Source organism: Rhamphochromis sp. 'chilingali' (assembly GCF_963969265.1).
Source record: "Rhamphochromis sp. 'chilingali' genome assembly, chromosome: 12".
In the NCBI taxonomy this organism is placed as follows: Eukaryota; Metazoa; Chordata; class Actinopteri; order Cichliformes; family Cichlidae; genus Rhamphochromis; species Rhamphochromis sp. 'chilingali'.
In genome coordinates, this window is record NC_137939.1 from 30,549,426 (window position 1) to 30,565,434 (window position 16,009).

The window sequence follows — 16,009 nt, forward strand, 5'->3', positions numbered from 1 at the left end:
CAAGAAAGATTGTGAGCTTTTAAGACTGAAGCAATTGATGCAAAATCATTCCTGAGGTGGAAATGAATCTGGAAAATCTATTACTTGGTTGATATATATCACGATCAAGAGTTTCTGGGGATCAATTGACACCAGGGCAGAATGACAAGATTACAACCATAAAATACTACAACTGGGGAAATATAAACATCAATGGCCTCACCTGCTTAGGGCCCGATGGAATGAGAGTTCCTGTCCCATCTCTTGGTGAAAGATGATTCTTAGCCTCGGAGTCACCATTCCTACCCCAGAGAAGATGCATTACAGTGTAATTTACTATAATATGACACTAAATATTTACTATATTTAGAAAACAATATTTCAAAGACATGAAATAGACGTCGTTTATTATGAAAATTTGAGTCAGTAAACAGTTATTCTGACGAGGTAGACTGTGATATGTTATGCGCAATATTCCTACCAAAAATAATAAGAAGCAACTATGGTGGCAGTTTAAAGGTGAGGGAAACACAGCCCTTTGTATAACCCAGGTAAACTAGACGAGTATTAGCTGTTTGCTAATCCACTGGCATTTATAAAGGCCAATAAATGAATACTAAAAAGAAAAGAAGAAACACCCTTTAACCATCGTATGAGTGTTGACATCGCAAGTCTATCAGAGGGCACTCTGGCAACCAACATGCTTGAAATGCCACAAACACAACTGATCCAAGCAAACTGGGCAGAGCATAAACGAGTAAATAAATAACGTAACAAATATCAGGGGAATCTGTTTATGCCTCAAGTGTCTGAAAGGAAAAAAGAATCGATCGAAAATATATCAGAATATCAGGATTCTAAATCACTAAAAATCACACACACATATACACGGACACACTAAAATATCAACATTGGCCTCAAAAATCGAATTCTAATGAAAACCCATAAAATGCATGTGTTCGGTGCTCTCGTACATACATGCCTGTACCACCAGCTTATTCAAATGTAATATTAGTAACAATGTTTTTATGCATATCCCATTTTAAATATAGAATCAGAGAGCAAAAACAAAAAAGGAGAAAAGGAGTCTAATTCTGTTCCCTCTCTGCTGTGTCCAGTGTGAGATCCACACATTACTCCTCCTTCATTACAGCAGCATGAGCCTCTTTTTGTTGGCGTCATTATGCAACACACAGAGAAATGTAAATTCTTCAAAGAACCATGTTGCTTTTACATTTCAGTGATAGATAAGGGGGCATACTTTAATGCTTCGCAGAGCTCATTACAATGCCTTTGTGAGAACTTCGCTGTGCTGACGCACTATATAAAGAGCGTAGGAATTCTTACCAGCTCTAGCTTTCAGAAGAGTTTGCACACTTTATGCCACCAAGCTGAGAGTTTCAGCTCATATCTGAGCCTAGTGTGACCCAAGGCATGTTGGTGATTAAGCGGAGAGGAAGAGGCTGAGGACTGGACAGGGGGCTAAATGTGGAGAATATGAATGCATGCTGATGGACAGTGAGCGGACGTGGGCAAGAAATGATGGTGGCAAATTTCTGTGGCAGTGGGATTAAAAAGTCTGACACAGGTGGCCTTGTTTAAAAAGAAAGATCAAAGGGGAAGCAAGACTCCCTATTAATCTGTCTCTTTTCCTTTGCTTCACCATCCAAAGGGTGACCATAGGGGGATTTTCTGTCTTTTTGGATAACGAGGAGTGTGTGAGGCACAAGAGATAGTAATGGGCCACATTGCAGCACAAAACCGAAGGCGCTTTGAGAGGATTGGGGCTAATTTATGGTTCAAGTGGCAGAACCTGTATTAGATTGTCTCCAGTGGACTTAGTATTTCAAAGGGGAATACTGGCAAGCCTGTGTGGATGCTCAAGCTTGTGTGGGAGTATGCGTGTATAATCGTTTACCTGTCTTGGTAGCTGGGAGGCTGTTGGCCTACAGCTCTGTGTTGTGCCGAAGGGCTCTGCTTGGCTGAATTTGTTCCAGACGGAGGAGCGCTGTCTGTAAAAGTAAAAGTGTGCCAAGATTCCTCATGATCTTATTCCCGGAAAATGCAGTTAAAAAACAAAGCAAACAATGACAAAAGAACAGCGCAGCAACACTGTGACTTGGTCTGTGTCAACTCACCATCTTCAGGCACAACAGTAAGAGTGACAATGTTTCCAGCATCCTTGATGAGTTGAACAATATCGTTGTGTGAAAGCTCCATGATGGAGCGGCCGTTGACAGCAGAAATACGGTCTCCCACCTTCATTTGACCTATACGGTCTGTAGGGCTGCCTTCAATAATACGACCAATTTTGTGAGGTATAACTGGAAGAGAGCAAATCAGAGAAATGACAGTCTGCAGTGTGGGATGTTTATGCAACTCTATGAGCCCAACATTTAGAGACCAAATTTTAAGTAAGAACACATAATGCCTTTATGTGATGTCCTGCACATCATGTAAAAGCATTACGCACATGCTAACATATCAGTTTATGACTTATGTTACACTCAGTCTTAGTTGAGCACATACCCAATAAGCTCTTTACAGAGAATAGCTAAGATTAACAATTTGTGCCATCAGCTTTGGAAGTATTTGAATATTAACAGTATGAAAATAGCATTTCTTATCTGAAAAGGGAATTTATTGTTTGCGATTATTTCAGGACAATCCTTTCAAAAATGACTTTAACGCTTCCCTCCCTACATGTTCTCCACTAGCATAACTAAATGTCAATAAGTAACAGATTTTGCTGGAAATGTGTTTGATGTTTAAAAGATTTTGTTGTTCCAAAAAGTAAAAACACAATATAGGATTTCATTTTTAAGGATTTATTGATTTTATTTATTTCTAACCTCCAGGTGGGGGCTTGTTCTTTGACGTGAGGATGACAAAGCCAAAGCCTTCGTTGTCTTTGCGCTGCAGAGTAACATCAAAGCGCTCAGGACGGGTAGGCTGAGCAGGCTGGATGATGCTTGGTGCTTCAGTACGAGGCATCTTGGGAGAGCTGTTGACCAAAGCAGATGCAACCTGCTGGGGCTGCTGGTTGTTGTCATCTTCTCCTCCACCATCTTTAAAAAAAAAACAAAAACAAAAAAACGGTACAAAAATATTAAAACACAAATGCTTAGCATTGTAGCAAATTTGGACTTCATTTCTAGGACTGATTAAAAAAGATGCAATATATTAACATTTCAGAATGATTCTACCAACACACGTTAAGTATGAGCAGTCTGATTTAGTTAACATAAATTTAAACCAATAACAATTACTTGACAAAATCTTTCTGATTTGCTCTTGCAGAGATCCTTCTGTAAATAATGCAGAAGCAGGGGCTTTATCAAAGAAGCCTTTCTGCAGCATGTCTTACCCACATTAAATGAAAGACCGTCAGCTCTACAGTTGAGATAAAAGGCCTTTCCAATTTGTTATTCATAAGACAAGCTAAGCAACCTCCATCTCTCTTCATTGTATGTTTGTTTTGCTGAGTCTCTGTTTTGCAAGCCAGCATCAGTGAATCGCTTTCTAAGCCCCCTGCTTTGAAAGCATAAACCCTCACATGATTGATGCTTAATTTTTTGCAATGTGATCAAGCTGTTGTTGTGATACATCAAATCTGTAGTAATTTCAAAAAGTGCTTGTTCTATTCATGGAATGGCTATCGGTGGGGTAAACCAGCCAGGATGCAGCAGGGTATGTGCAGTTAAAAAAAAAGAAAAAAAGAAAAAAGAAAGAAGAGTCAGCATTTTTTCCATCCTTTGAGATTTAACTCTACCAGCTGATCTAATCTTCAGTGCTTTTCACACAACTGCAATCATCCTTGACAGATAAACAGAGAGCAAATAATCTTCTTTTCTTGTTTCCACTTTATGCCCATTTTGATTCAAGATGAAACCTGGAATTCACCTCCCATGATTAAAATAAATTAACCGTCCTTAAAATTCCATCTTTTTCCTTTCAGGAAAATTACAGCATAGAGTAGCATCTTAAAAAGTCCATTTTTGACAAACTTCATTTCAGTCAGAGAAAATCTACCACAACGAATTTAAAGGATTAATGGGAAAAAAATCCAGATCAAAGCTTTCCCTCAAAGGTTCTCCTCTAGCATACCTATATAAGCCAAAGGAGTGAGCAAGAAGCCACGCTTTCTGTGCCCTCAGAGGAATGCGGAGCTGATTATTCAGAAGCAGACCAACCTGTGTATGCTAGTTTCCTGCGGACTGTAAGCATGACTTGGCCATTACGAGCAGCATTGGTCATCAGCTCCAGCACTTGTTTGTGGGATTTGCCCTTGACTGGCACGCCATCTATACAAAGTAGCTCATCCCCTGCCCGCAAGCGCCCGTCCTTCTCAGCTGCACCGAGTGGCACAATGGCACCAATATATACCTGCGGAAGTAAGATGGTGTAAGAGACATAGCTAAATATACCGATCTGAGGGAGATTCATGACACAGACTGGCTGGTATTTTCATAATACCATTCCCAGAGATGGGAAAAGAAACTTTCAGTTAATATTAAATCAACAGAATTCAGCTTCAATTTGGTGTCAGTCTGCTGCTCTTATGACTGAGGGTCTCCAACAGTACTTTTAAATGGATGCTGGCCTCCGACTTACTGGCTGATCTGGTCCCTCGCCCCCAAGGACTCTAAAGCCAAAGCCTGATTCCTGATTCCTTTTGATGAATACATCCAGGTCCTTTGTATTGGGAGCTGCACAGAGAAAAGAAAATATAATTGGTAAAAACTGATGAAAAATATTCATTAACTGCAAGAATGAAATCTCTCATGACCATCAGGAAAACACCTAGATACTTGACATGGGCAACAACACACCTATACATAAGAAAAACGCATGCTGACCACAAGGCAATCTGAGATTAAGCAATCTAAACTAGGTCAGCTGTTTTTGGAAACTCTAGAGCAATATTTTCCCTCTTGCCGAGCCAGAGATGACACTGCTAGCGATGTTAATGAGATGATGTTGTCAGACGCTAACAGGAGGTGGCAGAATCTTTTTGTCTGTGTTTGTGGTCTATAAGTAATTCATGTGGTGCATGTGCACAGATTTGATTCAAAAATGTTTTGACTGTATTATTTTGATTGCAGTATTTCGTTGTGACATAGGAGTAAGACGTTTGCGTCTTTTTGTGTCGTATTTGGCTTCTGTGTCCCCGAAATTCAGTAACAAGTGTGTTAGCATTTGCAAAAGACTGTAAGCTGGTTTTAGAATTGCACATCTGAGGATTTGATTTCTTTGTGTAATAATGAAACACAAAGTAGCAATTTGAATCAGCATTGACACCGGTAACTTGTTAATTTCACTAATCCAAAAAATACGTTAAAAAACATGAATGAATTAAATAAATCTTTGCATCTGTAGTAAAGTTTACTACTGTAAACTGTGTAAGTATAAGTACTCTTGTACTTACGCTTGCTGTCTAGAATGGCCTTGGACTTGAGGTAGAGCTCAGATGCATCTGGTTTGGGTGAAGCTGAGCGCAGGGTGCTGGAGGAGAACGTTGATGCATTGGGGGATGCCTCAGGCTGACTTAGGGTCTCTGTGCTGCTGATCATCTCCTGCCTCTGCTGCTGCATCGTGGGCTGAGGGAACGGATGGACCATTTGTTGGGGCACCGAATGAGGTGCCTGGTGTGAAGTAGGCTGGGCTACTCCGTGAGACATGGGACCTGTGCACTGCAACATAGAGACAAGCAATGTGATATACAAGATGGTAAAGCACGAGCTCATTATAAGGCAATCATCCATTAAACTAATGGATTATATATTACATATATTTTTTGCCAATGTGTTCAGCATCATTGTATTATGTCTGCAGGTTATTTAATAAAAGGTATTCTATACTATAGCAATGATTTATGTCTAAAGTAGGAAGGTAGCTAATGGAGGGAAAAAAATCATTAAAGCTTGTCCAGAGTGACAAACTACTCCACCGGCATAAAATGAAAGAAAATAAAATAGTACATCCATACAGATCTAAATAATTATGCATTGAACAAATAAAACAGTATGAGTAAGCCTGTCGGTGCCCCAACACTCTCTATTTTAAGAGTGCATCATGGAGGAGTAGCAGAGGAACAAGCTGTTGAACATGGCATATCATCTTAAACACCCATACACAGAGGGATGCTAAGTTGCCGTTTGCCAGAAGCCAGCATATTTACCCACATGCAGTTCCAGAAATAACAGCCTGGCTAATGTGGGCTCCCTGAATGATGCTTCTAACAGCAGCTACTACAGCACGCACACGTTTACACGCTGGGGCTTGCGGGTAACCAAGACAAAAGTTTTCTGGTTTAATAATTCATCAGCAGTTTTAGCAGCAGAGTCTATTTTTTTCATCATACAAAATGGATTTGAACTGACAGAAAACTTACTGGTTTCAGTGACTTCACTGGAGACGTCTGACCTGTGAGCAGAGAGACAGAAGTGGGAATTAAAGTGACGTCCTTAACAACACAACAGCAAACATCTGCCAACATCTGCTTACATCAGATTAAATTATTTAAGGACGAGTTGCATTTTGCATTTTCTTCACTCTACTACAGATTTGAACTTTTGGCCTGAAGTGGTTGAATGTCAAGACTAAACCCTCTCTCGGTTCTTATACAGAATCTGCACCTTCTTCTCCACCGACTCACACGGTGAACTTGCTCATAGGTTTCAGATTTAGCTTTTGTTTTTGTTCTCTCTGACATGGTCATGGTCACAGAGCAGAATGTGAACCAGAGTGTAAGTAAACCAGTAGGGGGCAGTAGACTCCAGTTGCATGAACGGTTTATGGGATGAGAGACAGATGACCTTAAGCCATGGGAAAACATGCATTTCTGTGGTTTAAACCTGCCAGCTGTTAGCTACATTACTAGAGCAGCATAAACACTGAAGCTTTTCAAATTTGAATTTTCATCAAATCAATTTATCACAAAGACAATTACTGGCATCGATTTAATAAAAAAACATTTAGTCCCCCCCCCCCATTTCCAATATTATGTAAAAATTCACTGGCAATATCTCCATTTTCACAATCTCTGATCATATCATATCTCAGATACTGAGTTCAGAACACAACCCATGGGGAAGGGCACTTTGTCTCATTTCCAGATTTAAATCCAGTATAGGGAGCAAGGCCAAATAATTTCCTGTTTCATTTCTCACTGCTCTGCTGTCATTAGAAGGTAGTTCTAGCCCCCGGCTGGGAGTAAAGCCTACCCTAATCCCAGTCCATGGGTGACCTGAGGGAAGCCCTGCGGCACTACTCCTTTTAGTCCTGGAAAGCTATGATCTGCTTTTTTTTAAACATTAACACACAAATCCTCCATATGCACTGCAATTAAAAAATGCATATCAGGCTGGCACAGCAGCATACACACAAACTACAACCCCCTGGAGCTCAACGTAGACCCCAGCTGTGCACATCTGATATGTGGGTGCAACACTGATCTCTTGAATCTAGGCTACTGCACTGCAGTAAAGGCATAAAGGAACAAGCCCTTCAAATCTGTGAAAGTAAGAAGTAAGAAGTAGGGCAATCATTATTCACTGTGCTCCATCACTCCTACCTCCCCTCTCACTTTCTCTCCAGGCAGCAAGTGAATCACCAAAACTGCCATCTATTTGCACCTTCCTAGCATAGCTCATCATGTGACTAAGCATGACTTCCTCCCTGTTTGGGAAAGTGCATGGTGGATGATGCAGAGCTGGTGTAGACCAGAGCGTGAAATTACTTTATTTAACATTGGGAGAGTCTGTGTATTCAAGCAACACCTACTGAACACCACAATGCGTGCTGTTATTTTTAAATTAAAACATTGTGCATTACATTAAATCTCACCTCTTCTACAGTTGAAATATCTTTGACAATGTCTCACTTTCTCGCAGGAAATTATTTACAAATGGAAGCAGACTGTTCACCAGACTGTTACGCTCTGTGTTTTCTTTTGGCCAAAAGAAAGTAAAGAAATAGAACAGGTGGCGTAAAGGTGAGTGAGGATTAAAGTAACTTCAGAAACGTGGGTCTAAATAGCACTAACGCCTGTATTTTGTCTAAACAGCAGATTAATATAGACATCAGCGATGTCACAACATACGTACTGTAAACTCACCACCTGTGATATCCTTCTATAATGTCAGTGTTGCAGGCTTACCTGCAGCAGAAATGTACAATAGTACAATAGCAGCAAAGTGAACTTTCATCATTGCTGACTCACCTCCTCTAAGCACCAGCACGTTGACCTCACTGCCCACAGGCAGGTCTTTGAGGATGTCGACCACCTGCGAGTGGCTCAAAGTTTGGACATTCTGTCTGTTGATCTCCTTGATAACATCACCCTTCAACAAGCCGCGGCACCACTGGGCGTCCAGGATCATCTTTACCTTTTGTCCCAGGGGGCAATCCGCTATAGCAAAGCCAAAACCTCCCGGGCCTTTCACCAAGGGCACACTCACCAGCTCCGGCTGTAATAGAGTAGGGTCAGGCCCTTCTTGATTAAGGGCATGTGGAAGGTGGTGGTGTTGATGGGAATGAGGATGGTGGTGGCGTCCTCCGTTGGTCATAGGTGGCACTGACGCAGTCTGCCGAGAAAGGGTTGCTCCATCGTTGACAGCATAATTGAGGTCTTGTGGTGTCGAAGGGGAAGGAGAAGTGTCCTTAGAGGCACTGAGGTTGCTCGATGCCTCCTCACTATTGCTGGTGTCCTCTGGCAGAGGGTAGCCCCGACACAGGACCATGTCCACATACTGATTGACTGGGATAGACTGGAACATCTGCACGACATCAGCATGAGTCTTTCCCAGCACGCATGTCCCATTAATGTCCACAATTACGTCACCTAAAGAAGAACAAAAAGCTTTTACACATTTGTGACATGAAAAAAATTGGACAAAATTTAAATTTCTGTATTCATCACCATGCCAAAGGAAATTTTGAAAAGTACTATTACAACAATACACCAATAAAAAGACATGGGGATAAGCGCAATTATGCAATTGGATTACATAAGTAGACTCCTATATCTTAAAAAATTCAAACATGTTAACGGGGGAGGAGGGAGTGTGCGAGAGAGAAAAATAAAACGAGGTCATTGACGTGTTTTCTTTTTCCTCCTTTTATCTCCATGTACTGTAAAGGATAGACTCTAATCACCCCTGGCCTGCCCCAGATATAGGTCTGGATAAGCAGCTGAATTGCTGACTAGCTAGGTGGCTAGATGCCCAGAGGTGGATTGCCCACCCACACAATCGATACTTTACCAAAGAAAAAACAAAGGCTACGTTTTCACTCTCGTGAGTGAGCTTCATATTCCAGTTTGTTGCTTGTTCAGACCAACTACATGTCGCTCATACGATTAGTTCAACAGCTACATATTCAAAAAGCTAAGCGAAATATATTTTCTCACAAAGTTCAAACACTCAACCTTTAGCATAAATAAATGCCGTAGGCCAATACTCAGAAATGAAAAAAAAAAACCTACTTGAAGATGTTACAGTCTACTGCTTGCAATTAAAACCCAATGAAATTAATTACATTCATCTTTTGTTATAGTCAATTACCCTCCTTCTCAAGGGAAATGAAACACTGAAAATAATTATTCTCTTTGCTCCACTCTTAAGTTGATTCTCAGCAGTCGCAATGGCTCGGCAATCAATACTACGGTAATGTGAATCTTAAGGCATTACACAGTAACATACTTCAAATTAATACAGTCACCATGCATGTGATCACAGAACTAGAACATGCAACAATAAAGAACTTACTGTGCCACTTGCAAAACACACTACATGGCAGACTCATATACATCCCCTGTTTTTACATAAGCACACATGTCAACCTGCAGCCACGCTGCCTGAATGCAGGCTAATTACATTTTTAATATACGAGTGCGTATAAAATGTGAGCCTCTACTATAAACTACACACGGGTTTATTGATGACTTCTCTATTTTTCGAGCTGCTCCACTGAACACTGCCTATAAACATTTGTCTTTGCTTGATCAAGCAATGTGATATTCAGAGTGAAGTGCCTGTTCGGTTTTTTGCCTCCGAATGTGTTTATTTGTGTGTACACAAAGGGCACATTAAGCTGTATTATGTACAGAATGTATGCTAATGCCCAGCTTAAGTGTTACTGCGTGAATAAAGATAAATGCCATGCACAGTTACCCGTGTACACGTGAATGTGACACTGGATTTTGTTGACTTTGCTTTTAAACAATTGTATTACCTTGCATCATGGAAACAAATTACAGCAGGGTGGTCTCCAACTGTTAAAACAGCATGCGAACCAGATACTTAAAAAACATTATGTCTGTGGGGAATGTTACCTGAGGCAATCTTCTTGTCATGTGCTGCAGGCCCATCTGGCAGGACGTTTTTGACCTGGAGGAACTCGTCAGGTCGGTCTCCGCCAATAATGGTGAATCCAAAGCCCTGGGGGCTTTTTCTAAGTGCTGTCTTAAGTATGTTGCCCTGCAACTGAGTTGGATCTCGAGTAAACCCCCACATTCCCCTGCCAGGCTCCTCTGCTGTGGAACCTAAAGGAGACGTAGACAGAAGGTAATCATTAATGATCTAATATCACAAGTACGCTCAGTAAAATTATTGCACTAAATGTTTGGGGTGTGAACACATTCTTTACACCATGCTTTCAATTCCACACACAAAAATGTTCGGACAGAACACATGTACAGACAGCAAAAGCTTCAGAAGTGGCTAAATGAACAACTGAAAACTAACATATTTACATTTCAGCTGGGAAAAGGCCTGATTTCTAAAGAATATTAGTTTAAACACATCAAAATAAACAGATTCCAATGTGATTAGTTCATTTAAAATTTTGCCTGGTGTTCTGCAGAAGGCAAAAAAGTGTCAAAATTCACTTAATTGCTTCTGTTTACCTGCTGGAAACAGTTTCAGTTTAAAAGTAATTGGATGTCTTTTCATCTTTTAAACTGTAAATGAAGTCACAGTGGCGTCAGTTACACATGAATGCAGCAAGCCTCTGTAGTTCAAAAGTTTGTGAGACGGAATTGTACGTGTATGCGAAAATGAGCCCAGTATAGGAAGAGACACTGAAACGCTTGCTCATAAATTGCCATCTGTCACCATCATAACAATACTCGCACAGTGACAACATGTCTGACAGCACATCACTTACTGCTAGTAATTACATGAACACTAAGAACTCACAGTTTGAGCGCAAACTCCAACAAATCACACGCGCACACACAAACAGAGACACACAACTTGCAAAACCACTGCTCTGTTTACAAAGCCAATAAACACCTAGTTATTGCAAAATGCCTAAAGTTTGCCCAAGTCTCCCCGCAAACAACCAATTCTTTTCACTGCAGTGATAAATCCATCCTGAAACGCACCTGACATTTTCCAGGTAAACTTTTCATTGCAAATTTCCTTTGTGTTGCCTGCAGGATGTGTAAATGGGGCGCTTTTATAGAAGACAGGAACAGAATTATATTAGACAGTGTGTGCGCGCGCGTGTGTGTGTGTAGGTGTGCATTTGTGCAAAAGAGAGCAAGATAAGAGTGATGAGACAGAAAGAGACAGCAAGAAATAGAGTTAGCCTTGACAGAAAGAGAGAAATTTTAACTAAATCCGAGCTTGCCCTTCTCTGTGGTGTGTGCCTATGAGATTGTGAGTTATGTGCTCTGTCCCTGCGTGCTGGGCTTCTACTCTGGCAGTTCCCACACTGATAGATGCTGGGACATCAATCTCATTAGGGAGAGCACAGATAGAAGTCCCCCCTTCCCCTGTCTCCTACACCACTCTCAATGTGTCATGGGATTGTGATTTGCATAATTGCATGGCAATTGGCAGAGGAACGTGACCGCTCTGAAAAGACAAAAAAGATTATGCCAAGTATGACTTAGATGACACTGCTGCGTCAGTGCCGGACAAGTACAAGGGATATTCTAACAAATGTCAGTCTATGTTGAGCAAGGATTTGCAAGCAGGTACAAAAACATGAAATTCTCCTGAACAACTTGGAGCACAAGTGTGTAATAAGTATGATTTATGATGGAACTAATCCCTGTCAGATAGCTCCGACATACTGAAACAGTCTTTCTCGCACAATCACCTCGAAGGCAATACTGGCATAACAGTAGTGGAGAGAGACAATCACAAGTGGGATGAAAAGGGAGCTACACACCAAAGCCATGTTTACATGGTCTTGATTAAGCTGTAGGCCACAAAGGGACAGTCAAGTTTCCTTAGGGTGAAGCGATTATATGAAATGTCTGACAGGATTCTCAGCATGATAATTATGGCTGAACATAGGGCGGCGCTTTGCTCTTGTGCTCTGCGGCATTGTCTGGGAGGTCAGGTTAGCCAGCCTTGTCAAAACAGTGTTTAGAAGCCACCTCACGCACGTCCATACACTTGCACAAGACCACTAGCCATTAATTCTCATTAACAAGGGTGGGAATTTGGAGAACAAGCACAGGGGAGGCAGTCGAAGCTGGAGGCGGCGGTACGCAGCAATATCATCCACAAACTGCAGAAAGGCTCAGCTGTGGAAGGTGGGGTCTGCGTGCAACCGACTGAGGCAGACAGTTGTGTCCAAAGGGTGTCTGAAATACAGAGGCTAGTTTGAATACAAATGAGGCCATGCCTTTTGTGTTCACACGCAGAAGAGCATTATAATTCTTGCACATTTTACAACAACCTAGTCTTCTGTCTCTCAGACCTTTATATTTACTGAGAAGAGGGTGATTAGATCATCAAGCAGGAGCATTCCCCACAGGTGGTAAATGATGAGTAGATGACCCAGTGGAAATGCAATTTATGATCGTAAGTCACTTTCAACGGCAGTCACCTCTCTCTCCTTCTCTGTCTCTCTTATTTAACTCCCTCCCTCTGTTCTAAAGAGGGCTTTCAACTACCATGAGTGACTGTGGCAAAAGGATTTCAAAGAGACCTCAGAACCCGCCCTATATCATATCTACTTGTCAAAATGAATTCTGCCGCCCAGTGAAGCACTGTTCCATTATTCAAATTGAATATCATTGCTTCAGAGGCTATGGGCTGTTTATCAGAAGCCTGTCAACTGTTAGAACATCTTCCAGACAGACTTCTTAACATGAAAGAGATGAAAAGTGTCCCAGTATTTTGATAATATATATATATATATATATATATGCACAAATCTATATAAATATCTTTGCTGAACAAAAAGCTAGAACTATAAAGCTGACATCTTAATAATACTGTCGACTGCATTGCATCTTATGAAGGAAAATCGCCCTGTGGAGAAGTTACTGAGTTAAACTACCACTGCCTGAGCTATCGATTGTAGCGCCACTACCATAAGTCAAAGACACACTAGTACAAAACATTTTGTTTAATTAAAGATTCATGATTGAATTTCCTGTAAGACAGCCATCAGGTCAATAACTTTTTAGAGGTTTTCTTGCTTCTTCATATGGAATCTGACATGAAAGCTGAATCCAAATCTGACAACTGAAATAGTTGAGTAGTAAAAACTTTTATATGTATGTCCATTACTTATACACGCAAATTTAAATTTCAACATTGGCTTTTCATCTGGCTGCTTCATTACATAATATTTCATCAAGTCTAGATAAGGAAGCCGTTATATGAAACGTTAAATAATCACATATTAGTTCATCTCTCTATGGACATCACACTTGTTTAGTTTCTGAACAAGCTAGGGCACCAATGAAGGACATGCAAAGGTTAAATGTATTTCAGTGGTGGAAATTCTGCAGATCACAATGTCTTCAACAGGGCATTGGGAAAGAATATGCTGCCCTTTTCAGACATGACTGCATATGTTTAGCACCTACTAACATGTATTTTATTGTAAATTTGTCAACAATTTGAATTCATATGAGTCCAATTTAATCAACCCAGGGTGACGAGTTTGGGGAGTGTGACCATCAGAAAATTAGCACCTACCCCCAATTGGGCCATTTTTGCCAATATTTAGGGGTCAAAATCTATTTTAGCCATTTCTGGATTCAACTAACAAATTTTGATCTTAGGGCTGATTTAGACATTTGTCATGAGCCCAAATTGGACATGTTTGACTAAAGCTTTTATAGAAGCACGTTGGTTGTAATTAATCCCCAAAATAACTGGATACATTTAAAGTATTATAATACCGACAAAGACAAGACCTGAGTTTTGAGGTAAATGCAACTTTTGCTAATTCAAATCTCAGAATGCAATTTAGACCTATGTGTCTACTATAAAACTCTTCAAGCGTGTGTTTAGTAATGGTAATGACTGGATTTTAATGTTGATCTTGATGAAGGCTACAGGCTGAAATGCAGTGGTCAAGCAGTAAAGTTGTTCTTCATTACAAATGTTGCTGAAACTTCAACTTCTAATGACTGGATTTTCAAAGAAAGTACCCATTTTCCTCCACACTGACAGTTTTCTGTACAAAACGGACAAAATTTGACAATTTGTTCTCAAGCCTTCCTTGTGTATGAACCACTTTAATATGCCTGCGGCTCGAGCGTTGTAGGTGCAGTTACCTGAGGGCGTAGCAGCTTGTGGAGGTGCTGCAATGGGCGTGTCCACACTTGGTTTTCTCTTAGCTTCCATTACTGGATTTTCAAACTGGGTCTTCTGGTTGATGTGGCTGTACAGGGAATATAATATTAAATGAGCAAAAATCAGAATGTTAGATAAAGCTAGAATGTGCATTGAAAATATAAATGTTTTTTTGTTTCGATTGCATACTGTTGATCTATTACTGAGTTTCTCATGTCAGTTGACAGTCCGAGCTGCCAACTGATGGTTCACCGTTTGGTATCGCTGAATAGTGCTTGTCCAAAGAGCAGATACTGTTCTTTGCCTGCCATGCAAACCTGCGATTTGAATACGAGGGCTGTTTGTGACATAACATGTGCTAGGCAGACAGGCTGTCTTTATAATATGTGAGCTGTTCTAAATACATTACGAAAATCTTTAACCTGTCTTTGCCAGAACTGCTGCACATTTAAATGGTTTGAGAGAATATCTAAACCTCATTAATTAAAAATAAATTAACTGTCATGCCCAATGAATTCTGAGAGAATTTACATGGAGGAAATCAGTAGCAATCTTTCATGCTATGGGCCCATATTGTATAGCTGGGATAAACATCTGCTCAATGCCTCATAATGCGAGAATAAAAAGACTTAATGAACAGCAAAATGACAGAAATAAAAATGTGCCCTTTTTCACATTACAGGCACTGAGGTGGTATCGTTCCAGAAGTTTCCTAATATAACCAGGCTTTGCCAATCCAGGATCAGCAGCTATACTTGGGGGACTTAACATGAAACTTAATCTAAAAACAATTAATGATTTGCAGTCACACCTGTGTGCTTAAACATTTCCTGTTACCAAGGGAAATGTCCTTCCACGGTTAGATGGTAATGGAGAGAGGTAGCTCATCTGCATAATAAGCTTTAACAGTTGTAAATCACCATTACAGCACCTTAGGAAGAGAAAATGCATTGATGCTGCACAGTGAATCAGCCACATGCTGAGACACTGACTGTATACGTGTGTGTGCGCGCGTGTGTGTGTGTGTGTGCATGGGTACTCTGCACTCTTACTGCGTATGACTCATGCACAGAGATACCCTCGCCATTATGTCTGAAGAGATAAACATTCTATTTCCTTCATTTCTGTCATTTCCTCTTTTGCTCTGTCTCACTTTCTCAATCCTTGATTGCCACGCCTCATGTTTTGTAGACACAGTGAGACTTTGCGTCACGTCGTTGCATTTGGTCGTTCATTCACAATAAAATTTGCCAGACAAAAAAAACACAGAGACAGAAGGGAGAGCGAGAGAGAGCCTCTCAATGACCCTCTTGCATAAACAGGCGCGTATATTTCCCCCCTGCCTGCGGGTCTCTTCCTCTTTGTTCACAGTAATGGCACTAAAATGAAACACTGTGCTCTTGTTTACACTCTCGATCAGAATTGAATCTCACCCTCGTTTCCATCTCAGGGACCTCTAAATCTTCATTGTCTGT

At 40.7% G+C, this 16,009-nt stretch overlaps 1 protein-coding gene across 2 annotated transcripts in view; it reads right to left on the minus strand.

The window, feature by feature from the left end:
• Nucleotides 1-16,009, minus strand: part of magi3a (membrane associated guanylate kinase, WW and PDZ domain containing 3a) — a 107,794-nt gene that overhangs the window by 4,810 nt on the left and 86,975 nt on the right. For both annotated transcript variants that reach the window (XM_080899979.1, XM_080899980.1), the window contains exons 8-18: nt 14,516-14,622; nt 10,316-10,525; nt 8,204-8,824; nt 6,374-6,405; nt 5,408-5,672; nt 4,594-4,688; nt 4,173-4,365; nt 2,832-3,047; nt 2,118-2,303; nt 1,898-1,991; nt 203-281 (exon numbers count right to left, since the gene is read on the minus strand). In XM_080899979.1, coding sequence (XP_080756105.1) covers nt 203-281; nt 1,898-1,991; nt 2,118-2,303; nt 2,832-3,047; nt 4,173-4,365; nt 4,594-4,688; nt 5,408-5,672; nt 6,374-6,405; nt 8,204-8,824; nt 10,316-10,525; nt 14,516-14,622 — 2,098 coding nt within the window. The remainder of the gene's footprint in view (nt 1-202; nt 282-1,897; nt 1,992-2,117; nt 2,304-2,831; nt 3,048-4,172; nt 4,366-4,593; nt 4,689-5,407; nt 5,673-6,373; nt 6,406-8,203; nt 8,825-10,315; nt 10,526-14,515; nt 14,623-16,009) is intronic.